At 45.3% G+C, this 25,581-nt stretch overlaps 2 protein-coding genes and 1 long non-coding RNA gene across 4 annotated transcripts; 2 read left to right on the top strand and 1 right to left on the bottom strand.

Moving 5' to 3' along the window:
- The first annotated feature begins 539 nt into the window (after positions 1-539).
- On the top strand, positions 540-10,147 carry tbc1d20 (TBC1 domain family, member 20). Its single transcript, XM_061220071.1, has 8 exons — positions 540-1,018; positions 2,551-2,736; positions 4,123-4,203; positions 5,796-5,982; positions 6,661-6,762; positions 7,141-7,282; positions 7,778-7,962; positions 8,842-10,147. The coding sequence occupies exons 1-8, from the start codon at positions 955-957 to the stop codon at positions 9,098-9,100; spliced, it is 1,206 nt and encodes a 401-aa protein (XP_061076055.1). The 5' UTR covers positions 540-954; the 3' UTR covers positions 9,101-10,147.
- A 91-nt stretch (positions 10,148-10,238) lies between these two features.
- Positions 10,239-11,353, top strand: LOC133110576 (uncharacterized). The gene is made up of 2 exons (XR_009704862.1): positions 10,239-10,489; positions 10,594-11,353. It is a non-coding gene; the product is annotated as an uncharacterized LOC133110576 (long non-coding RNA).
- A 199-nt stretch (positions 11,354-11,552) lies between these two features.
- rbck1 (RanBP-type and C3HC4-type zinc finger containing 1) lies at positions 11,553-25,186 on the bottom strand. 2 transcript variants are annotated; one of them, XM_061220791.1, is made up of 13 exons: positions 25,028-25,186; positions 24,377-24,434; positions 21,718-21,862; positions 21,526-21,622; positions 21,011-21,209; positions 18,363-18,538; positions 17,443-17,613; positions 16,853-17,013; positions 15,194-15,305; positions 14,233-14,412; positions 13,946-14,044; positions 13,224-13,367; positions 11,553-12,939 (listed from the first exon to the last, which is right to left on the bottom strand). In XM_061220791.1, the coding sequence occupies exons 2-13, from the start codon at positions 24,417-24,419 to the stop codon at positions 12,862-12,864; spliced, it is 1,605 nt and encodes a 534-aa protein (XP_061076775.1). In that variant the 5' UTR covers positions 24,420-24,434; positions 25,028-25,186; the 3' UTR covers positions 11,553-12,861. The 2 variants fall into 2 exon arrangements, with proteins under 2 accessions (XP_061076775.1, XP_061076777.1); XM_061220793.1 differs by having other exon boundaries at positions 17,443-17,619; positions 18,387-18,538.
- Positions 25,187-25,581: the final 395 nt, after the last annotated feature.

The raw sequence follows: 25,581 nt of genomic DNA, 5'->3' as shown, positions 1-25,581 counted from the left end.
GAGACCGGTTCAGAGGAGACCCCGAACCACGTTTACCCACGAGCGCATCACGTGAGAGAATTACGGTTGGTCGGCGACTGCTTGGTGTGGATTATCAAACGTTGCTTTGGATCTTGGGCAGTTCATTTTGGCCTCCACACTTAGTTATTGCCGTGATACAGGTGAATCTTGGTATCATCTGTGCACCAGACCCGTTTCCAGAACTCTGCAGACAATTTTAGCGAACTTTGTGACCTGTCCATTCTTTTTCTGCGGCTCTGTAGTTCTGTTAGTGACGAAGACTTCACAGACGCATCCTTGTCTGCCTCCTGTAGAGTGTTACGATCCAGACCACTCACAGTGAATAATATTAATTGAAAGTACTCATATCAAATACATAACTTCACCCCCTCTCATAACGCACAAGTGGGTCCCTTCCCTACATTTAGGCACCCATCAGACTTATGGTGGTATGTTGATTCAGTGACGTAATAGAAAAGTTAACGGATTTTTCAGAAGGAACTACAAGTCCCAGTCGCCATTTCGATACGTCTTGACAACAACCTAGATCAGCTGGGGACGGACAAGGAGGCGCGTCTTCTCGAGATCTGGAAAGATTTTAAAGCGAGCAGTTGCTTTTTTTCCACGAGTTAACGGAATCATAGCATTAAAAGCAACACCGTTTCATCTGCCTAAGACTAGCGAATGTTTTGACACACGTTTTGAATGACGTGATAGTATTTGTCAGTGTTGCTAGCTAGTAGCAGCCAGCTAACCAGTGCTTGGCTGCAGTGATGTGGCCTGTTCTGTTTGACGGAGGGAGAGGGAGGATGAGCAAGTCCAGCTAATCAAGACCATCGCTGCACTCATCTTTGTTGCTGGCGAGAGATATTTTTATTTTTCCAATGTCTGTTTAAATTGAAGGTGGGGGAGAAGACACTTCAAAAGATCAACAACAATGAGCGGACTGGCAAGATGTCCCTGAAAAAATCTAAAAGCATCGGTGCCTCCTCTCCTTTGAATGGAATCGGCAAACAGGGTATGGTGGTCCGTTTCTCCATCACGGCCTTTTTTATTTACACCCTACTTCGTTCATCAGCAATTAAGGTTTCTCTCAAAGGAAACCGCAAACAAGGCATAGCTCACTACTAGTTTAATGGCGATATAGCAGGCTGGCTAACGTTGGTTAGCTTGTAGCTGTCCAAGCTAGCTTTCGTATTGTTGGTAACCGCTAAAGGTACCCAACAAGATCGATTGTCAGTTAGCTTTAGTTTATCTAACTTGGCTGGTTAACCTCTGCTGTCGATAGATTTATTTTATTTTTTAAGCTGTAGCTAATAACGAATGTATCCAGAGTAGGGCTTATTAATCTTGCCAGCGAGTGTGCTTGGTAGTTGACAAGTAAGTGATTGCCATGTGACTGACCAGTTACGCCAATAAATAATGATGATAGTTCACCTTCGAATACTTTCTGGTAGTAAATAAAATATAATTCATAGCGTATCTCCGTGGAAATAGAGCTGTTTTGTGTTTAGCTGATTTGATGTCGCCAACATTAGGCTAGGTGAGTTGCTCATGTGTCCCTACGGTATTGCTGAAAGTGCAAAATAGCAACCACAAGCGGCAGGAGACCTGCCTAACTCTAGATGCACCGTTGCTGTTTGATTCACGGTATACGTGGCACCAGTAAATTATACATACACCCTACACTCGCACTTATAAAAGACCAAGTTACCTGCCATTCCGCAAAGACCCTCTGCTGTCTGCACAATTGTATACATAATTTATTTTAGGTCAAAGATGACTGCAGGTACCATTGCGTACTTAATTTCGTTGCCGAAGAACGAACCCCTCATCACTACAATAATCGCTGTCCTATAATCATTTTCTGCAGTCCTGACCATTTGTGACTTTTCCCATTGCATTGGTAGGACCCAGCATTCCGGTTGCAGCATGTAAGCACAGCGTTGGGAAATGTCAGGGTAACATGGTGAAAGGGTATTGGACTGGCTCCTTCTGCACTCTTCCAGGAAGGCAGTCACTGCTGTAAGGCTGTCGTAACACTGCCTCAGTCCTCCTGCTGGGCAGATCGCTAGTTAACCAGTTGAAGAGTAGTCCAAATCAATGCTCTAGAATTCCGTTGGTTTCTGTTAGCGGTAGTGATTAATTACAAGTTAAGTTCAGTTCTAAATCGCATGTGTGATCTTACACCTTAAAACAGCTGTGACTAACCGTGTTCCAGGTGATCTACTGTCCTGTAGGTTTTCATTCCAGCCCCAACGAAGCACACCTCACACAACATCTAGGGATCTCGTTGAGCTGATAATTAGAGGCTGGTGTGCAAAATTAGGATTGAAATGAAAATCTCCAGGAACAGGGTTGGTTGCCACTGCCTTAAAAGGGTTAAAGGTTCTGCTCTGGGTCGTCCAGCCCTGCGCTCTGGGTCACCCAGCCCTGCCAGTGCTGGTGTTTTAATCAGAGGCCCTGCAGGGCGCTCACCCGGCGGTCCATGGGGCAGGCTCCAGACGGGCAGTGTTGAGCGGTGGACTGATGCGGTTGTGATGTGGTCAGACGGGGACTCGCGGAGGAGGAGGAAGATGGCCGAGATCTCGCAGGCCCTGGGAGCGAGCCCGGCGGACGTGGCGGCCCTGCGGCGGATGGCCATCAGCGAGGGCGGGCTGCTGAGCGACGAGATCCGCTGCCAAGTCTGGCCCAAACTGCTCAACATGCACACCGACCACCTGCCCGAGAAGCCGGGTAAGAGACGTGCCGCCGAGGGCCTGAGAGGCTAGCCGTGTAGCGTAAAGATGCCTGCATTTATATAGCGCCTTTATCCAAAGCGCTGTACAATTCATGCTTCACATTCTCACACACCAACGGCGATTGGCTGCCATGCAAGGCGCCAACCGTGCCCGTCAGGAGAAATTGGGGGTTCGGCGACACGCACCCACCTCCAGACGACTGCTCTTACCCCCTGAGCCAGTGTCATCCCAATGTCTTTAACCAACCTTACCATAGGGCAGGGGCGTCAAACTCCAGTCCTGGAGGGCCGCAGTGTCTGTTGGTTTTTAGTGTGCATCAGCACAACAGATGAATTTCAGTCTTTGTTTGGCACACACTTTGATCTCAAGGCCTTAATTGGCTGCTGATTGAAAGGAAACCACAAAAAGGGACACTGCGGCCCTCCAGGACTGGAGTTTGACACCCCTGCCATAGGGCATATCCCCTGCCCTTTTACAGATGGCTGTGTCATGAACTTAACGTAGCGGCACGGTGGCCGCACAACCCAAACGTTTCTGTGTGGGGTTTGCATGTTCTTCCCGTTTCCTCCGGGTACTCCGTTTTCCTCTCGCAGTCCTCTGGCACATTGGTGTGGACACTCTCCCCGGTAAATAAATAAATAAATAAAAATAAACCAGACCCACCCTCACTCACGATACCCCTGCGCCCCCCCCCCCACATTTGAAACAGAAATTTTGCCCGTCTACCATCCTGTAAGTTTTCTATCCAACCCAAAAAAAAAAAAAAAGCGCACCTCATTCTATAGCTCGAGATTGAGTTCAACTGCTAATTAGTGGAATCAGGCGTGCCAAATTAGGGTTGAAATGACAACCCACAGGAAGGTCGATCTCCAGGAACGAGGGTCGAGCTGCTCTGTGCTAAAACCACTCGTAATGAAGTTCAGAAACTGAACACGGGTGCTGAGCTTATAGCCTAGGCCCTGGGTGATAAAATCTAACCGTTATAATGTGAGCCTGCTTTTACTCATGGCTTCCTTCCGTCGATGGCACCATGATGCTGACGTTCATCACACTCCACAGCAGCACATTCAGTTATAGGGGAGGCTCCTGGGCCCTCTGGGGGAGGAGCTCCTGTCCAGAGTGACTTGCCCTACATTCACCTGCATAATAGCAGTAACTGTGACAGACCTGGCTAAAAATACTCCCAGACTGCCAAAAGTCTAAAGCTTTAAATTTACACTAAAGTACTAAACTGAAGCTAACCGCATTCATACAAATCGTGAATATATGGAGATAAACAAACACAACGTGCAGATCCCGACGTGAAGCCTTACTTATTTCCTGTGTCTGCCCGTGAGAGTGCCGCATGTCACCCGCAGGTTTTGTCTTTGTGTGCAAATAGCAGCGGACTTGAGGGAGAACCACAAGGACTACCATCAGGTGCTGCTGGATGTGAGGCGCTCTCTCCGGAGGTTTCCGCCAGGTGAGTGCGACCGTCTACACTACAGGACCCACACGTTTCATCAGATAGAAATAGATACGTAGGGCTTTATGTTCTCAGCCGTATGTTTAGCCGTTGTTTTCCTTTGGGTTTCTCCTGATAATCCTCCGGATCTAGTGTTTCCTCGGTCCTGCTTGGTGCGTTTGATGCAGGGCTGTCGTTGGCACAGAGTGACTGGCTCGGTGTTGCTGCATTTCCATAGGTACAGCTGAGTTTCCGTAGGGATAGCAGGCTAGCTAGGTTTCCATAGGGACAGCTGAGTTTTCCAAAGTGACAGTGGACTAGCTGAATTTCTATGGGAGCAGCAGGCAAGCTGATCTTCTATAGAGACAGCAGGTCTAGTTGAGTTTAGATAGGGACAGCATACTAGCTGGGTTTCCATAGGGACAGCATACTAGCTGGGTTTCCATAGGGACAGCATACTAGCTGGGTTTCCATAGGGACAGCATACTAGCTGGGTTTCCATAGGGACAGCATACTAGCTGGGTTTCCATAGGGACAGCAGGCTAGCTGAGTTTCAATAGGAACAGCAGGCTTGCTGGGTTTCTATAGGGACGGCAGGCCTGCTGGGTTTCTATAGGGACGGCAGGCTAACTGGGTTTCCATAGGGACTGCAGGCTAGCTGGGTTTCCATAGGGACGGCATACTAGCTGAGTTTCCATAGGGACGGCATACTAGCTGGGTTTCCATAGGGACTGCTGACTAGCTGGGTTTCCATAGGGACTGCTGACTAGCTGGGTTTCCATAGGGAATTGCAGGCTAGCTGGGTTTCCATAGGGACAGCAGACTAGCTGAGTGTCCATAAGGACTGCTGACTAGCTGAGTGTCCATAAGGACTGCTGACTAGCTGGGTTTCCAAAGGGACAGCAGGCTAGCTGGGTTTCCAAAGGGACAGCAGGCTAGCTGGGTTTCCAAAGGGACAGCAGGCTTGCTGGGTATCCATAGGGACAGCAGGCTAGCTGGGTTTCCATAGGGACAGTAGGCTAGCTGGGTTTCCATAGGAACAGCAGGCTTGCTGGGTATCCATAGGGACAGCAGGCTAGCTGGGTATCCATAGGGACAGCAGGCTAGCTGGGTTTCCGTAGGGACATTAGGCTAGCTGGGTTTCTATAGGGACAGCAGGCTAGCTGGGTTTCCATATGGGCAGCAGGCTATAATTAGATCACTGCTTGTACCATTACAGATACTGGGCTGAAGGCTACTTACCAGTCGAGATCTAGGAAAAAAGAAAAGAAAAAGACAACATTCCCTTTGCCATCGGAGCTCCAGGTTTTGTGCTTTTTGCACCAGCTTATAAGTCTTCCTCAAATCATTGTACTTGCCGGCCAAGAATAGCTGGTTTTTCCATACCCTTTTACCTGGGTGGCAGGTGTGACGACAGCCTTGCTAATCAGTAGCAGTTCAGTTAATTATTACCTGAGAGGAAAGAACCTAGGCTGGATTTGGATTTGAGGGCCTGGTTTGAGGATCCCTGCTGTAGAACATTACACAAACAATGCTTGTATTAGAGAGAAGGCGACCCGGTCAAGTGTGTTTTGCGGTCTCATAGAGACATTTTTTGTGACCCCATGCAGGGATGCCTGATGACCAGCGGGAGGGTCTACAGGAGGAGCTGATTGACATCATCCTGCACGTGCTCGACCGCAACCCCCAGCTGCACTATTACCAGGGTTACCATGACATCGTCGTCACCTTCCTCCTGGTCCTGGGCGAGCGACTGGCCACCGTCCTGGTGGAGAAACTCTCCACCCACCATCTCAGGTACAGCTGTGCTCCTAATCTCACCCACAATCTCAGATACAGCTGTGCTCCAAATCTCATCCACAATCGCAGATACATCTGTGCTCCTAATCTCACCCACAATCGCAGATACAGCTGTGCTCCTAATCTCACCCACAATCTCAGATACAGCTGTGCTCCTAATCTCACCCATCATCTCAGATACAGCTGTGCCCCTAATCTCACCCACAATCTCAGATACAGCTGTGCTCCTAATCTCACCCACAATATCAGATACAGCTGTGTTCCTAATCTCACCCACAATCTCAGATATAGCTGTGCCCCTAATCTCACCCACAATCTCAGATAAACCTGTGCTCCTAATTTTACCCACAATCTCAGATACAGCTGTGTTCCTAATCTCATCCACAATCTCAGATACAGCGGTGCCCATAATCTCACCCTCAATCTGATACAGCTGTGCTCCTAATCTCACCCACAATCTCAGATACAGTTGTGCCCTTAATCTCACCCACAATCTCAGATACAGCTGTGCTCCTAATCTCACCCACCATCTCATAACCTGAACAGAAACTGAACAAAAAAACTCTTATGATACTCCCCACATTTCTGCTATTTCCTTTGGGTTCCTCATGTCCGTTGCTTTGTTACGTGAGTGTGAACTCTGAGTGGTGAATGTTTTCACTTCTTCTCTTGTAGGGATTTTATGGACCCCACCATGGACAACACCAAACACATTTTAAACTATCTGATGCCCATCATAGAGCGGGTCAACCCTGAGGTGCACGACTTCATGCAGCAGTAAGAATTTGGTTGTCCCATCCTTATTAAGAGGACATATACTCACAAGTGTCCCTTATTGAGGTATTCAAAGTAAAACAATCAGTGTATTCAAGGTTTTCTGTTCTGAAAAACTGTACAGTAATAGCTTTAGGGTGGAACTGCGGTTATGATGTCCTGTTCTGTATGTCAGGTGATGCTTTAATGTGGGTGTCCTGAGCTAATTTGTATTTATATTTTATAGTTATATTCATAAAGACAGGTGTATAGTTCAAATACATAGTTAATAAGTAGCTTTTGTTTTGTTATAAACTGCCCACCCACTGATTCATCTGGAGCTGGTACATGCGTCCAATAATTAGCCTGTCACGCCTTCTTCTCCTCTTCCTCCCTGTGTAGGGCGGAGGTGGGCACCATCTTTGCCCTGAGCTGGCTCATCACCTGGTTTGGCCATGTACTGTCTGATTTCCGTCACGTGGTTCGGTTGTACGACTTCTTCCTGGCCTGTCACCCCCTAATGCCCATCTACTTTGCTGCCGTGGTGAGTTTCCTGTTGGTGTGTTTGAGTCAATTGGCAGTTATTGCTTCGAGATGACATGGTCCATGAGGTACTTGTGTGACATCACAATAAAATTTGAATATTTGTCCAGCCATTTCTGTTGCTGTAAAACTGTGATGTAGACATATATTTATGGATAACATGTACATACTGAGGATTGATTTGTGTTTTATAATCAGCGCAAACCAACAAGGACATTTTTTACTGTCCAATAATTTTGGCTGTGTTTTTAGCTTGCAGTGACTTGGCTCCCTCTTTTGATCCAGCTTCATGGTGGTCCAGATAAAGCAAGGTCTCATTTGGCTGAGAAATTTGGAATGCTTTTAATGGCATTTTCAAAAATACATTTCAGACTTTAAATGAATTATGAACTATCAACGCACCTGGGTTTAATTTGCACTTTATTGTACGTCACTCTGCATAAATGCCTGCAATGCAATGTAGTTTATTGAGAAGATGAATGAAATTTGTTTCCAGATCGTGCTTCACCGAGAGGAGGAGGTGCTGGACTGCGAGTGTGACATGGCCTCCGTGCACCACCTCCTGTCCCAGATCCCTCAGGACCTCCCGTACGAGACGCTCATCAGCCGAGCCGGCGACCTCTTCGTCCAGTTTCCCCCCTCCGAGCTCGCCCGGGAGGCGGCCCAGCAGAACAGCCAACAGTAATTATCATTATTATACAGCCTCTATTTACCATTATCATTATTATATAGGAGGCGGCACGGATGGTGCAGTGGGTAGCACTGCCGCCTCACAGCAAGGAGGTCCTGGGTTCGAATCCCCGTCGGCCGGGGCCTCTCTGTGCGGAGTTTGCATGTTCTCCCCGTGTCTGCGTGGGTTTCCTCCGGGTACTCCGGTTTCCTCCCACAGTCCAAAGACATGCAGGTTAGGCCGATTGGAGAGTCTAAATTGCCCGTAGGCATGAGTGTGTGAGTGAATGGTGCGTGTGCCCTGCGATGGACTGGCAACCTGTCCAGGGTGTATTCCTGCCTTTCGCTCAATGTATGCTGGGATAGGCTCCAGCCCCCCTGCGACCCTGATCAGGATAAGCGGGTTCAGATAATAGATGGATGGATGGATTATTATATAGGCTGTATTTACCATTATCATTATTATACAGCCTGTATTTAACATTAGCATTATTACCTAGCCTGTTTTTAGCGTCAGCATTATTATACAGCCTGTATTTACCATTATAATTATTATACAGCCTCTATTTACCATGAACATTATTATACAGCCTGCTTTTAGCATTATTAAACAGCCTATATTTAGCATTAGCATTATTACCTAGCCTGTACTTAGCATTAGCATTATTATATGGCCTGTATTTAGCATTAGCATTATTATACAGCCTGTATTTAGCATTAGCATTATTACCTAGCCTGTGTTTAGCATTAGCGTTATTACCTAGCCTGTGTTCTGCATTATTATTTAGCCTCTATATAGCATTAGCATTATTACCTAGACTGTACTTAGCATTAGCACTGTTACATGTCTGTAGATGTAACGCACTGCGCCTGTGTGCTGTGGTCCCGCAGGACGGCGGCCTCTACCTTTAAGGACTTTGAGCTGGCGTCGGCGCAGCAGAAGCCGGACTCTGTGCTCCGGCGGCGGCGGAGGGAGCGGGTGCCACCTCAGGCTCAGGCGCAGGCCATGGTGGTGGCGCGGCCGCGGGCCAAGCGTCTGGTCCGGCTGGCCGTCATGGGCCTCACCGTGGCCCTGGGGGCCGCGGCCCTCGCCGTGGTCAACACCGCCCTGGAGTGGGCCCCCAATCTCGATTTCCAGCTCTTCCCCTGACCACGGCTCCTGGACACGCGCTTCCCCCTCCCCCACCGGACGCTCCGTTGCTGCGGGAGGAGGGGTCCTTATTTAGGCGTTTGTATATTTCAGAAATATAAAGGACGTAAGCGGCCGCGCTCGCAGGGAATAAACTGTCAGGCGGATTCATTTAAAGGACGGCTGGGAAGCGCTTTGCCGAGTGAGTGGGGCTGCCAATGTTGCTTTCTGAGTCAAGGTTAGGGTGTGGCGGTGCTGCTGATTAGGCTAGTGTGTGTGTGTGTTTGTGCGCGTGCGTGGGGGTGTGTGTGTGTGAGTGTGACTGGTAGCCACTGAAAGCGGCAGTTTCCCCACACGGTCTTACTGTAAGGACTAAACGTCACAGAAGGCTTCCGTTTGGGAGGTTAGCCACCCCACACACACCCCCAAATTAAACTAGGCCTCAGTCTGCAGTGAAGTTCACCTGTGACCATCCAGCCTTCAAAATGGCTGCCTTGTCACCACTGTCACCCCTATTCTGAGTACTGTACCGCGACCAAAAAGGCCCAGTTTAATCCCCTAGTTTTGTGTATTTTCCACACAATGTATATTTTCTCAAATGAAATGCAAGTCGTTTATTTTTCTGATCAGGTTTTATTTTTCTCATAATTATGATCGGTCTGTTGTGCATTTCAGTTCAGCGATCGTCACACTCCGTGTTATCGGCGTCTGTGCCGGTTCCTGTTTCGGTGTCCGTCTCTCCGTGTACAGCATCGCCCTGACTGCACTTGTCCGGCCGGCTTCCTCCTCGGCCCCACCCCCTCCGGATAAGCAAAACATTTCCTGCCTTTCAGTGTACACGGCCTGTTTGCGGACACTCCCTACTGAAAAGCACCAATAATCTCCTGGAACAGGGCTGGGCAGCCCTAGGTTATGTACTAAAGCCCTGTTCCTCAATTCATGGTCCTCAAGGGTTGAGGACTCCTGGGTTTTCCACCCTCCGTTTACCTGGTAGTCGGGTGTGAATGCGGTCAACAAATGGACTGGATTCGGATTCGAGGGCCAGATTTGAATATCCATGATGTAAACCAGGGGTGTCAAACTCCAGTCCTGGAGGGCCGCAGTGTCTGCTGGTATTCCTTTCAATCAGCAGCCAATTAAGGCCTCCAATTAAGGAGAACAAGGTGTGTGGACTCTTTAGCCAATGAAAGAGTTAGAAATGTATCTCTCGTGCTGAAACACACCAAATACCAGCAGACACTGCGGCCCTCCAGGACTGGAGTTAAACCAGCAGACACTGCGGCCCTCCAGGACTGGAGTTTGACACCCCTGATGCAAACACTCTTGAAGCCTGGATTTAAAACCACATACATCACAATCACAGAGAGAGACCGGCAGCTTCCCTGGTCCTGCTGACCATACCTCTGACAGGTGAATGTTTCCATTTTCCTAGAGTTCACTGAGAAATGTATTATTCTTTTTTTCCCCATTTTCTCCCAATTTGGTAGCCTATTTATTCCATTTATCACTGTTAGCTGAGGATACACCATCGGCGACCCATGGATCTAGCGATCCTGAGAACGGCACGTCTTCTTCAAGCAGCATCGTCTCAGCGCCCGTGACCGTGATTCCGGTTGCGATTCTTCGTGGCGATCCAAATGGCACCACTGCACAGGAGCCTGTCTGTCGAAGAGCGCCTGGGTTCAGCGGTCACCTCAGGACCCCGGGTCTCTGTGCCTTCGCCTGCCCATCCGTTTCAATCCGTTCAACCCAGGGGTGCGCAACAAGGGCCCATCCGTTTCAGGATTTTGTGCCAACTTAATTATTTAATTGACTGTCATATCTCATGTGTTTGGGTACCAGCTACAGCTGCAAATGTATCCTCATGTGCTCCAGTACAGGCTTGAACCAGGGTCATTTATAGAGCTGTCAGCAAAACAAGGCAATTGGTAGGAACAAAAACCAGTACGCAGACTAGCCCGTGAGGAGTTGTGCACCCATGGTTTAACCCCTCCCTACCCTCAGCACTCATTTACTCAAGGTTGCCAAGCAGTCCGCGTCCTGACAAACGATCGATTGTTCATTTTATGCCAAACGGAAGCCTGGGATCGACCTGAGGGACGAATGCCCCATGCCCCGAGACGGACACGCTTGCTGCTTTTATTTTTGCACTCGGTGGAGAGTGGAAGGATGATCACTGTAAAATCTAATCATTGATCTGGTTCTGTGGATTTCAGTTATGTTCTGTCATGAAAAATTTTGAAACAGACTAAAATAAACTGCTAAACAATGAAAGGGGTGATTTATTGCGTACCTATGAGGCCAGGTTCACCACCTTCGGTCGGCAGATGCCCCGATTTCCATATCGTCTGGATGAAGGAAGTGTATTTGGAGAAGGTTGGAGGAAGCCAGTCTATTGTGCTTATGAAAAGTAGTCTTCTGTGCTGTAAAGCACTTGCTTCACATGGGAGTAAGGAGTCTGTGAGTCAGCAAATCACTCAACGGAGGCAGGAGAATTTTATTTTTTACAACCAGAATCTATGCACTTTACCTTACATTTATACTCCCTTACAAGGAACTTGGAATGCATTTAAATTTAAAAACCGCAAGTCCGCTGCGTCTTAGCCTGTTGCGCCACCGCGGCCCCAATTTAAATTTTAATATGATTGTGGAAGCTCAGCATACAGCAGACAAATGCTTGTTACATGTTGCAGACAAATGTCAGAACCATGGTTAACAGTGGGAGGGAAAATGCATCATTCAAATCTGTCTGCAAGTCATTACAGTATAGTATATTAAAACTGGGTTAAATGCACAGATTCTTGGGAAAGGAATAAAGAGTTTATTTTGAGGGCTAGATAAACTACATTTTCAAAATAATCAATGACCCCAAAACCATAACCCAATAAATTAGACAGCCCAGAGATGGTTACTCCTATCGTAACGGACTTAGTAATTAATTTTAGCCACCTATGTTTAAATAAATATGTTGCTATTAATATTACCCCACAGGTTTTTATTTATTATAAAATACAATTTTTGCTGATTTCAAATTTAAGCGGTTTAACATTTAATCATTTAACACTTAATTTGTCTGAACCTGGCTAGTATGTGGGGCAATTTCAAATGCATTCATTCAGTTATAGTTTAGACTTGTAATCTTTAACTTTCCTCATAATTATCAAGCTATACAAGCGCACGCTGACAAACCAGAAATTGTCAAGAATCACTGAGAAAAACATGACTGATGCAGGTTGCATCCATCTCCAGTGCCCAAAGGAGTTCAACGTTCCCATTATTAATATTCACCAGACAAAAATAAATGGAAGTAAAGATTTTCCAGTCATTTAACTGTCCCTGAGTACTTTCAAGTTATCTCTCGTCAATACAATCCATATCTTCTCTCCCCCCAGACAAGCCCCCTATGCCTGGCCACCATTTTGATTATGTGTAAAATTGGAAATGCAACCTTGAATCAAATAAATTTGATATCGGCCTGTATCGGAAATTGTACTACGCTCTATAAACGCAAGGAGACTTCCTTCATTTCCCGTATGACTGGAGTGTCAACGCAATCTACCTTCACCAAAGCAAGTTGAATGGTACAAACTCTTTCCCCGACCTCAGAACGCCATATTTCCACATAAGAGTAAAGGAGCAATCGGGCCACCTCTGGAGCCGGAGAACGGGTGGAGATCGGGTGGAGATCGGGTGGAGATCGGGTGGAGATCGGGTGGAGATCGGGTGGAGAAAACGTGAAGGGTGAACATGAAGAGGATCGGTGGGGGTGAAGAGGGGTGCCCTTAGTGGCAGTTTTTGCAGTCGGGGTGACAAGGTCCGTTCACTCTGCACCTGCAGCCTCCAGAGATGTCTCCTTGGCCCTGGAGAGAGGGAGAGAGAGAGAGGGAGAGAGAGAGAGAGAGAGAGAGTCAGTGGTCAGATCCGTAAATCTGGTAAGTAAAATCACTTGTAAGCCCTCTTTAGCAACATAGGTTAATATCTGTAGCATTATGTTTGAAAAAACTGCAAGGTAAGGGCTCTAGGATGAACAGAGGGCAAGGGGTCTCTGCTGAACACAAAACGTCCTCTCAACGTTATGACGTGGACAGAAACGGAAGGTTTTGGGTACGTTCAGGCGAGGGGTTTAAGAGAAAAGCGTTCTTGCCATGGGGCCCCAGCGGGCCTGGCGGGTGGCCCAGCAGATCTCCGTCTTGCACATCACACAGCAGATCCAGTCACAGCCGTGCTTCTTCTGCAGGATGATCTTGCACTTTGGGCAGAGCATGGCTTCACCTCCTTCCAGCATGGCCTGCACAGAAACCATCACATTACATTCAGACATTTATCCAATCAGACTTTATATTACATTCTGCTGTTCATCCAATCACCCATCACATTACATTCAGACATTCATCCACTCAACCATCACATTACATTCAGACATTTATCCAATCAACCATCACATTACATTCAGACATTTATCCAATCAACCATCACATTACATTCAGACATTTATCCAATCACCCATCACATTACATTCTGCTATTCATCCAATCAACCATCACATTACATTCAGACATTTATCCAATCAGACTTTATATTACATTCTGCTGTTCATCCAATCACCCATCACATTCCATTCAGACATTTATCCAATCAGACTTCATATTACATTCAGACATTCATCCACTCAACCATCACATTACATTCAGACATTTATCCAATCAGACTTTACATTACATTCAGACATTTATCCAATCAACCATTGCATTACCTTCAGACATTTATTCAAAGTATGCATATAGGCATTTACCTCAACCTTTAAGCTTTCAGAAGACAACAGTGAAAAATGGCCTTTATCCCTGAGGACAGAAGACTGAATCTTACCTTGATCATTTCCTGGGTCTGCTTAGCGGCAATGTCGTTTTCAGCTCTGACACGGAGGTCGTCCTGGTACTCCTTGCAGTTCATATTGTTGTGAATAGCCTGAAACGGAATGGAATTCTGTTATTCCTTGGACCACATCTCGAAGGCGGGGATTACATTTACATTTAAAGTCATCGACACAGTTACAAGTACGTAAGTGTAAGCTGGGGCAGTCCCCTTAGCAGCCTGGAATACCAACACAGGCCCTTTGAAGCGGAGGCAAGACAGGGAGGGGTGTGCGTGGGTACCATGCAGGGGATGCAGTTGGTCTCCTCGCAGAGCTGGCACGGAAACTCGTTGACTTCGTCCTCGTATATGCACCAGCCCTGGCAGTTGGGCGTCTTGCAGTGGAAGCTGTTCTCACTCCGCGTCTCTGCGATGTTCAGCCTGAGCTCCAGGTGCCTCTGATACTCCTCCGGAGAGAGAAGCTGGCAGATCCCGCCAGAAAATGGTAAATGGTAAATGGTGGGCATTCATATAGCGCCTTTATCCAAAGCGCTGTACACTTGATGCTTCTCATTCGCCGTTCATACACGCGCTCGCACACCAATGGCGATTGGCTGCCATGCAAGGCGCCGACCAGCTCGTCAGGAGCATTTGGGGGTTAGGTGTCTTGCTCAGGGACACTTCCACACACCCAGGGCGGGATCGAACCGGCAACCCTCCGACTGCCAGACGACTGCTGCCTGAGCCAATGTGGCCCAAGAAAAGATGAAGGGGTTACGTCTCCCGTGGAAAGGATATAGTCTCAGCCCAGTAGAGCATAAGGGCTGATGTGCTTACAGTAATGTGTAGTGATGTGTGTTTATGTGTAGAGGATAGGATGTGCTTACAGTAATGTGTAGTGATGTGTGTTTATGTGTAGAGGATAGGATGTGCTTACAGTAATGTGTAGTGATGTGTGTTTGTGTAGAGGATAGGATGTGCTTACAGTAATGTGTAGTGATGTGTGTTTGTGTAGAGGATAGGATGTGCTTACAGTAATGTGTAGTGATGTGTGTTTGTGTAGAGGATAGGATGTGCTTACAGTACGAGATGTGCTTACAGTAATGTGTAGTGATGTGTGTTTGTGTAGAGGATAGGATGTGCTTACAGTACGAGATGTGCTTACAGTAATGTGTAGTGATGTGTGTTTGTGTAGAGGATAGGATGTGCTTACAGTAATGTGTAGTGACGTGTGTTTATGTGTAGAGGATAAGATGTGCTTACAGAGCGTATTTCTCTGTCCAGCAGCCTGCATTCACAGGTGTACTCATTGTCCGCAAAAGGGCAGGGGACCTCTGCGTCCTGGCAGGCCATTATCGTTCCTTTCAGACAGTCTCTGTTTTAAAATACAATTCAGACATCAACACATTTCAGATTTCCAAATATTCATTTTCCAAAACATTTAATTTGAGACATTTTTGTATTTCATTTTAAAAAGTTAAATATTACTGTAAGCAATTGACTACTTTTTACACAAAAACTTGATCAAGGCTGTCTGAGATCAGAAGCAAAGACCCAACCAAAGTCTGCAGAGGAACTGTGGCAAGTTCTCCAACATGCTTGGAACAATCTCCCTGCTGATTGTCTTATAGAACTGCAGGACAGGGTTGGCTATCTCAGAGAAGTGATGCAGTATTAACGCCGAAGGGTGTTCACAAAAAATATTGATTTGATTCAGTTTTAACTATTCTGCCAAATGACTAAAATGTAATGTAAAATGTATAGTACGTTTATTTAGGACCTTTCATTTAATCATTTTTGCTGAACACTAAGTATAGCTTAACTGAAAGCCTATTTTATACAGTTGAGGTTTTTTTTTTTTTTTTTGTAACAGTTGCCGAGCTGCAATGTTTCAAAGAAGCCAGAGCCTGACTACACATGTGAGTGATGCCCAACTGAGGAACAACAACTCTCCAGACTGACAGGTCCTGATTTCCATCTGAAATGTCCCCCATACCGCAAATTTCAAGCTACAGTGCTTGTTTTCTTAGTTTTTGCCTTCATTTTGTTTGGATTTGGCACATGCTGCTGTGATGTCAGGCAGCGGCACACACCTCTGTTCCACAGATAAGTTGGCCTCCTAAGTCATGTGGGGAGAGAGTAGAAATGCGAAAGAGATTGGGTTTGGGTGAAGACCGGTTGAGACTGCTCTAGGGGAAATAGTTTGATGTTGCCGCATGTCGGGAGAGACATGCGGCAGGTTTTCCGCACTTAGGATCCCACGGTTCTCATCTGCGCCTGAGGATGTTGTTTTGCATGGTTCGCTCTCGTTTTTTTCTTTCCATTCATAATTTGAATTTCCTGCGAATGCTGGAGGAGAGCCCGCCACTGCAGAAGGCAGGACGGTTGGGCTGGCCCTGGCAGGAAAAAAAAAGGGGGGGGGGGCGCCTTCCAACATAGGTGAGTCACCTGTGGAAATGGTGGATGTGTCCCGTGCCCTTTTTGTTTTTCCCCATTAGCCCACAGCACACACTGTAGGTTAGGAAATTACGGCTAATTAGGAGCATTACGGTTTCGGCCAGCACCTTCATAGGCTTAATTATATAGCTTAATTATATTATAAACAAATTGCATAGTGCACCTTATTTTCCAGTCTTTATAGAGTATGTATGAATATATATAGAGCATGTATTGTATTAGATATTGTATTATTGTTCTTGGGGTATTCTAGCTGCCAAACGTGGTATGCTAGTTCGTAAGTTGAAGCTAGTTCAAAGGTTCCGATTGTATTTGTATGGTCACGCTAGGCCTCGGAACCCTACAGTCCTCTCGGGTCCTCTTGGTTGTGCGTGGCTCTGGATAAGAGCGCCTGCTAAATTCCTCATAATGTAATGTAATGTAATGTCTGACAGGAAACCATAGGTACAGAAAAACGGGACGTACTTGCAGAAGGTGTGCAGGCACTCTCTGAGCACGGCGCCCTCTCCTGGTTCGATGGTGGTGAAGCATATGGGGCAGTCCAGCTCGTCGTCGTTGGGCACCAGGCCGTGCTCGTCCACCTCCAGCAGGTTCTGGAAATTCCTCTCCCTCTCGTCCTGCAAGGCCTTTCACCGTTCCACAACAGCACACAGATGGTCAGCGGGGGAAACGCCTCGGCCTTATGTCACGTTTCACTGATATTGATACTGATGCATACACTGATACACGGGCGGCCTGTAGCGTAGTGGTTAAGGTAAATGACTGGGACAGGCAAGGTCAGTTCGATCCCCAGTGTAGCCACAATAAGATCCGCACAGCCATTGGGCCCTTGAGCAACACCCTTATTGCTCCAGGGTTGGATTGTCTCCTGCTTAGTCTAATCAACTGTACATCGCTCTGGATAAGAGCATCTGCCAAATGCCATTAACATAATGCCATGAGTGTAGTGTAGTGTAGTGTAGTGTAGTGTAGTGTAGTGTAGTGGAATGTAGTGTAGTGTAGTGTAATACTGATACTGATACAGTGTACGGTGGCTGCGGAGGCCAGAGCGCTACCTGCTCGTACTGCAGGAGGGAAACCTCCTCCTGCTGCATGCGGCGGGCCTCCTCGGGGTCGGGCTCGTAGCGCTCCGGGACTTGGTAGTCCTTGGGCCTCTCCGTGCTGCACATCTCGCAGCCCGGCCGCGTGGGCCTGTTCAAGAACGTGCACCCAGGACACACCCAGCCCTGTGGGAGAACACGCATTTTAATACTTTTATTCACGTCCGCATACCAAACAAAGTGACAATGAAGGGCATAAACGATATACACACAGGGTACGGAATAATGACATGGACATTTCCAGGATTGTTAGGGGTTCAGGTAACAGCGCCACCTCCAAATAACTTTTATTCTACTTCCTGTAAAGACTGCATCATGTTTCAATGTAATGTCCTATTGAAGAACTGGAATTAAAGTGGCATTCACAATTCAATTCTGAACGGTGCACAACCATGCACGGCACTTCCAATTCCTGAAGACGACATCCGTACCGGGTTGCTTGGTTGGTTCATTCTGACTAGCCCGCGTTTCTGGATTCTGGTGCCACAAGCACTTTCTAGCCATACAGCGCCTGCCTAATTATCGTATCCAATACACCAAGCAAAGCTGACTCCGTTGAGACAAGGCACTGTATTAATATGTAAGGTTTTAATTGAGTTGCATATGACCTTACACAAGTGTGTCTGATTGAATCTAGCTCTTGCCTTTCTGTAGGGGGTTACAGTAGTGTTGCTTATGCCATAGATTATAATGGAACTTATATCTAGATATAGATATTGTTGCATTGTATTAGATATTGTACGCCAGGACTCGGAACCATACTGTCCTCTTCATACTTGTCCCCGTGTTCGAACTGCACTTCGTTGAACGTCACTCTGGATAAGAGCATCAGATAAATACCTTGTACTGTAATGTAATGTAATGTTGCTGACTACCTGTGGTTGGACAACCCTGGGTGGTTGGACAACCCTGGGTGGTTGGACAACCCTGGGTGGTTGGACAACCCTGGGTGGTTGGGTGGTTTTATGTCTGGGAATGGCTGGCTCCCTGCCCCTGCCTGGTGGTAACATCGTCCTCTCTGTGTGTCTGGCCTCCATGGTCTCAATGATACCTGGAAGGGTAGTACAACACAGTGATTACGCATTTTTACATATTATATGAATTATAATGAACCTTTTGAGGCCTAGGGTGATTGACACTTTTTGCTGTTCTCAGTTTTTTTACAGATTAAACAGGTTTATCGAATCGATAACCCCTCATGTGACCCCTCATTTTTGTCACAAGAGACAGTCTAGTCTCGACCTAGATATGATATGGTTTAGTTGGTGAGCCCCATTATATGAGAAATAAATATTTTTCACTTAATAAAAATAAGCTCACTTGAGTACATCTCCACAATCAAAAGGTATCAGTTCAGGAATATCATCCAGCATTTCAAGAATAGGCTGTATGGAGTAACCTGATTATAGTGTGGTGTCAATAGGACACATCATTACTTTATAATATATAGAAGTATCAGCAAAGTACTGGTCACTAATATGCTCAGAGAGCTGAAAGGGTCAAATAAAACTTATTTTCTTTTTCAACGCATTTGACAGTCTCAAGCCTGCATAACAAAAAACTAAATTGGTCCTATATTCAGAAAGAAGAGACAGAGATTAAAGTGAGCAATTTTGATGAAAAATGCATCATTAGGCTTCAAAGTTTCATATATTGTAATAATCCATGCACAACAAGGTCTGTGGATGTTCATCAGTAACCATGTCATTATATTTTGAAAAAGACATTGCCATTGCGTTTCTCATTTCTAGTTGTCTAGTCAAATTTTTTGGCGCAGAACTTTGGCCCTGTTCCATCAGGGTAAGCTGCATTAGACCTTTATAAAAGTCATCAAACCTCAGTGAAACTCTGTACGGCAGTCCAGGCTAGTGGAAATACAGCCATTTTATACAGTATTCCTTGGATGGGAGAGTGATCAGGTTACTTTGCATCCAACAAAATGGATGATTCCTCAATACAAAAATACACAGAAGAATGGTCAATGCCTCGACCTGGTTTTTGCCAGTTTAATCTACTATTTTGGAGGCCCATGTCACAGGCGACTTCTGTGAGGGTGAGTGCAGACTGGGATGGGGTGAAAATATTACATAAACAGGGATGGTCGCTCTGAGCACACCCATTTCAATTGGCTAAGATTGCGTGAAAGGAATACCAAATCACAACTAATTTACTGACAAATTCCAGTGCTACCCAAACAATTGATCAATCACTAACAGGTAGCAAACCAGTTTCAGTGATTAAGACACACCAATAAAACAAACTAGCTCAGTCTCTAACCTCAACTGTTCAAAACAGCAATTTAAAAATCTACTTTACCGCGTCTAGTGGAATGGCCCGCAGCGATACCAACACACCTGGTTTTGCTTCCAAACAAGTATTAATGAGACCTTGAGTGTGTAGGGCATTTAACATAAGTGTGCCTCTCTGCAGACCCCCAAAAGGAAACACAGGGTCAGCAAGGTTTGATGAAAAGACGGTGCTCGTCAATACTGGACTATCGCTCCCATCATTGTGCTGCCTCTGCGCAATTCTGCCACCTCAGTGGAATACTCCCAGAACTGTTGAGTTGAAATAGCACTGTATAAACCATGGATTTTCCACATACAGTGTTTGCCATCTTTAGATATCTAAAGTTGTGGGAAATAATTTGGTGTCATTGGTGGTGTAGTACACTAGTTGCTGAATAATGATCTTGAAACAGCATTTAGAAATAAACCATAGGTAATGCAAGTTACCTGTGAGTCAGCATCCAGCTGTGCTATAAAGGTTAGCCAGGTTTGTTAGACATACAGAGATAACATCAGCAAGACCATTGTTGTTACCGCCATCTTGTGACTCCATTTGATTATTTGTTGTTTTCCAGTAAACCCTGGGTAAGAAGGAACTGTGGAAGACTCGCTATTACGACCTCCTGCGCACCATTTGCGTATAGCCATTCATATTACACCTTGTAATTATTGGAACACATTGTCATTCTATTTCTACAATGCACATTGTTTCATAAATTGTATTAATTTGAACCTGCATCCTCTTGACTCGCACCACTATACACTTAGCAGTTTGGAGTCCTAGCAGACATAGACAACCTAGGATACCTGCACCCCGTAGTCACTCGCCTATACAACAGTGCCGTCACAAGATACATAAGTGTATCATTGCAGGCTATACAGGCCACAGGCACGTCCACATCGACATAGATAGCTAGCGATCGTATAGAGCAACACTATTGGCGGACATTTGCAGTTCCTTTTGTTGAATTGTTAGAACAGAAAACCAGTTGAACTTATATTTTGGAGTCAGATAAACGAGAACAAAATTAAATGAACCCTGTTCCAGTAGCATTGGTCAGGCTACACATGTTTCCTTCACCTCTGAAATACATCCACTTTTTGTTGTATTTGGGGGGTTGCTGGTTGCCCTACAGTAAGTTGCTGTAAAATCCAGCTATGCGAGCTACCAGCTTTTTGAAAACCTAGCTTGAGCGTTTTCTTTTTTCAGCAGGGTGAGCGTTGGTGCTGCTTACCATCCAGTCGGCGGTCCTCCTCGTCCTGATTGTACTGCTCGCGGGTCAGGTCCACTGCCGACGGCGACAGGATGTAGACATAGGCCTGGTCCCCATCGTGTGTGACTCCGTGCATGTGCAGCGTTTCTGTGTCCCGGGCCAGACGTTTCCCAATCACCCAGGTCTGCAGACGCGGGTGGAAATTGTAATTGGTGTTCACCTGCGGGTGAGAAGGAGTCAGCGACTCATTTTTCAACAATTAAATCAACATTTTCCATTTCCACATCAATGCAAATGCGCCAGTTAGCTCATGAGCTCATTTTCATCTGTAGTCCCCAAGAGGTCTTTGGGCTGTGTGAGGAAACCGGAGTACCCGAAGGAAACCCACACAGACATGGGGAGAACATGCAAACCCCACACAGAAAGGCCCGGGCGGGGCTCGAAACAGTGCTACCCCCCAATGCTCCACTGGATAAATAAATGTAGCTCACTAATGTTGATGGATTAACAAAATTCCAATGGAAAATCATCTCTACCTTGTTCTTCAGATCTGCGATGGTCATCCCAGGCCTTACGGGCATGGTGATCATAGTAGGAGTGACTGACAGGGAGTCCTCTACCCCCACCTTCAGTCTGCAAGGCAGGATAGGTTAGCGACAGTTCACCAAAACCTCACCAGTAAATCTTAAAGGCATGAATGACGACAGCTTTCAAGCTGATCCACATACTGTATAATGTCCTTTCCATAGGCCTCCTGGTGTATCGTTACGGAAACGGGGACGCGGAGGGCAGCAAGCTTTTCGGCAACCTGTCCGGCCTTCTGCTGGTCCCCGTAGGTGAGAACCTCGCTCAGGGTCTGCACCAAATCTTCCGCTGACGGAGGGGGAAAAAAAGATTGTAAGCAGACAACCGGGCAACGTTCTACTTCAGGGATCAGCAATCAAGGTCCTCGAGGTCCGAAGACTGCTGGTATTCCACCCTCCCTTTACCTGGGAGTCAGGTGTGAAGACAGTCTGGCCGATCAGTAGAACTAATTGTTCAGCTAATTACCTGGGTGAAAAGAAAACCAGGGCCAGATCTGAATTTGGGGGCCAGATTTGATGAAGGCTGTTCCACTTCATACTGGGTGCCAGCAAAACACTACTTGAATACTGGCACCTATCAGTGACAGGATGACAGTAACATGACCACTCTGAGCATGAGAGTTGGAGTAATGGTGGGGGTGTGTAACAATTACACTTCACAACAGTGGTCCTCACTCCTGCTCCTCGGGAGCCACAGGGTGTGCTGATTTTTGTTGTTCTCAGCACTTAATTGATCAATTAAAACAAATAATTACAGTTAACTCACCTTACCTGGTTTCTTAGGTCTGAATTGTTTGCTGGTAATAAGGCAAGAACAAAAGCCAGCTTACCCTGCGGCTCTCCAAGACCAGGAGTGAGGACAACTTCTTTAAAGCAGTGGTCTCAAACTCAGTGCCATGCAGTGCATGCTAGTTTTTATTCCCGCCTCAGATCTTGATTATATAATTACTTCAAATATTTGGCGAATTATGGCTGTAGGTTTTCACATAATATACATAAAGTGAAATGTGCTATTTGTGTCTAAATCAGTGGTTCCCAAGCTCAGTTCTGGGGCTGCCCTGTGTATGTTGGTTTTCCCTCCAACCACAATTGCAATCCCAAAACTTTAACAAGCTGTTCATTTTTCTTAACGTGCTTTTCGTGTTTGGATGGACTGTTTAAATAGCTATGCATACCATGAAGAATAAAACTCCCATATTACATTACATTACATTAATGGCATTTGGCAGACGCTCTTATCCAGAGCGACGTACAACAAAGTGCATACCCATAACCAGGTATAAGTGCGCTGAAAGACCCTAGAGGGAAGTATAATTTCAACTGCTACCTGTACAACAAAGATAAGAACCAGGGCCTTTTTTAATTTTTCTTTTTCTTTTTTATTTTACGTACAAATAAACAAACAACAAAGCAAAAGTGACCAAACTTAACTATCCAAACACTGCTTACCTAGCCAACTAAAAATACCGATACACAAATTAAATCACAAAGACAACAATTAAGGTTCACAGGGAGGGACAGGGAGAGGTGCTGCTTGAAGAGGTGCGTCTTCAGTTTGCGCTTGAAGGTGGGGAGAGATTCTACAGTTCTGACCTCAACGGGGAGTTTGTTCCACCACCATGGAGCCAGAACAGACAGTAGTCGTAAGCGTGTGCTTATTTTACTATATTACAAACAATTACATCAGAAGAGGTAAAACAAATTTGATCTAATGATAGACTGAGGTTAATCAATCGGCTCCTAATTAAGTTGCTGAACAAGTGTTTAATTTCTGTCATAGTACTTCCCATAAACGTATCAACACAATACAGATTTGGCTCATTATCATTTTCTATGTTTTTTAATTCTGTATTATCTGCCAGGTGGTTAGTTTTAGTGCCCAGGTGTCCACCATTTCAATTAGGAGCCTATTTATTCACCAGTCTTTCATTTGATCAGTTAAAAAGAAGTTGCCTTTTTATATAATTACTAGCACAATACGAACAAGGTAATTGTATTCTTCACGGCATGCATATCTATTCCTGACATGACCTGGTTTGTGAGGGTAAATAATCCCTCAAAAGCACATAATCAAGAAAATTTAACCATCTGGGATTGCAACTGTGGTTGGAATGAAACCCAACATACACAGACCCTGGACTGAGTTTGGGAACGACTAGTCTAAATAATATAACTGTTGTTATATTCTGTGCTTTCATGCAGTTAAATGCATATGGCTGAATTAGTAATTGTAATCCATTAAGGACAGCATGGTTCGCATTCATCGGTTGAAATGAAAACCTGCATTCACAGCCCTCCATGGCAATTAGTAAGACTGTCCATATCTTACACCAGCCAAAATCAAATCTGGACCTTGAATCCAAATCTGGCCCTGGTTTTCTTTTCACCCAAGTAATTAGCTCAACAACTAGTTCTACCAATTGACCAGATTGTCTTCACACCTGACTCCCAGGTACAGGGAGGGTGGAAAACGCCCAAAGCTCTACAATTAGTTTGAATGAGGTCTATAGGCCAAATCAGAAATACAAAAAGAAAATTAAAAGTACCTATACAAATCCATTCAATCTACATTTGGCCTCTGACACAATTTTATGCACAGTTATTTTTCCTTGAAGAAAAAGTCTACTTATGCAACACTTGCGTTGAATTGTCAGTTACAGGATAAATGCTAAGATCTACCGAGTAAGGAATTAATATAAAAAGTGAATCACATTTTTACTACAACACATTCTATCACATAGCATTTCTGTACGATATGTCTTGTTTAGTCGTAGACATACAACGTCGTCTGTTTCCTACTTACCTTCTTTCAATTTGTTTACTCTGGGCCCTTGGTACGCTGCCATTTTCTACAGTGGATACTGTAACACGAAACAAATGTGAGTCAATATTAATAATTACATACTATAGCCTATATTTCTAACTGCATGTTTCGTGACAACTTGAATGTACCATTAATGAATTTTAGACTCATGGAGAGTTCAAATATTAACGTCTTTTGACAGCAACTGGGAGTTTCCATTTCTTCAGAGTAGGCTTTCATATTCTGCAAAACGAAGCCGACCGCAGGAAGTAAGTTCGCCAATATGAAATCCAAATAGTAACCATAATGAGTTTACCCTTCACGCTTAAGACAAAGTTGGTCACTTCTTCGTAGCATGTTATGGACACGATGCATAACATGCGGTGATTTTTTTTTTTACAACAAAACCAACAAACAATAGGCTAGGCTAAAACTTTAATCTAAAAAACGTAAATAAAGAAGAAGAAAAAGAATGTGTACAGCAGCAACTATGAATGGGTACAATTATGCTTCACCGACAAATGTGTATTCCACATAAGAAGTGTTTTCAGAGATGAAACACGTTAAACCTAAGCGTTGATTTCTGTTGCACAGCAAGATATTTCGTAAAGAAACAACATTTCAACATGAGTCCTGCTTCTATAGGCTTACCTTCGAAAATATTAGCTGAACAAGTCCAATTTCAAACTCGTTTTTACTTGCTTTCAAACCTATGTTGTAAAAGTTTGTTTTTAGTTCATAAATTAAGTTACTCCTCAAAACCTCTGGACAAACGTATAGCCTCCTTGAAAGAAAAGTGAAACAAAATTGAACTCCAGGAAGTCAGTGTTTTATAGAAGAACTGACATGGAGTTTGTTCTCGAAAAATGATGCTCCAGCAAATAGTGCTGGTGCGAAATCAGTAGCTCCCCTCAGTGGCTATTTTTTTAATCATATCGAATTTCAAAGTAGCCGAAGGAGTGAGCAAATTCCGCAAGTCTCAAGTTATTTAAATACTTATGCAGCTTATGTAGTTGTGTAGACTATGCATCGCTGCGTTTTAACAGAGCTAGTGTTAATCGAACATTATAACGATGGTAATATTATAACAGGGCGTAGCCTTCGCAGATAAGACGCTAACACATCTTGAAGAATACAGTATGTCGCCTGGCCCCTGCCATGAGACAGCAAACGTTATTTTTCTTTTTTCTTTTTTCTTTTTTTTT

This window comes from Conger conger, chromosome 14, assembly GCF_963514075.1.
Source record: "Conger conger chromosome 14, fConCon1.1, whole genome shotgun sequence".
In the NCBI taxonomy this organism is placed as follows: domain Eukaryota; kingdom Metazoa; phylum Chordata; class Actinopteri; order Anguilliformes; family Congridae; genus Conger; species Conger conger.
Note: the sequence above shows the minus strand (reverse complement) of the source record. Positions and strands in the feature narration are given on the sequence as shown.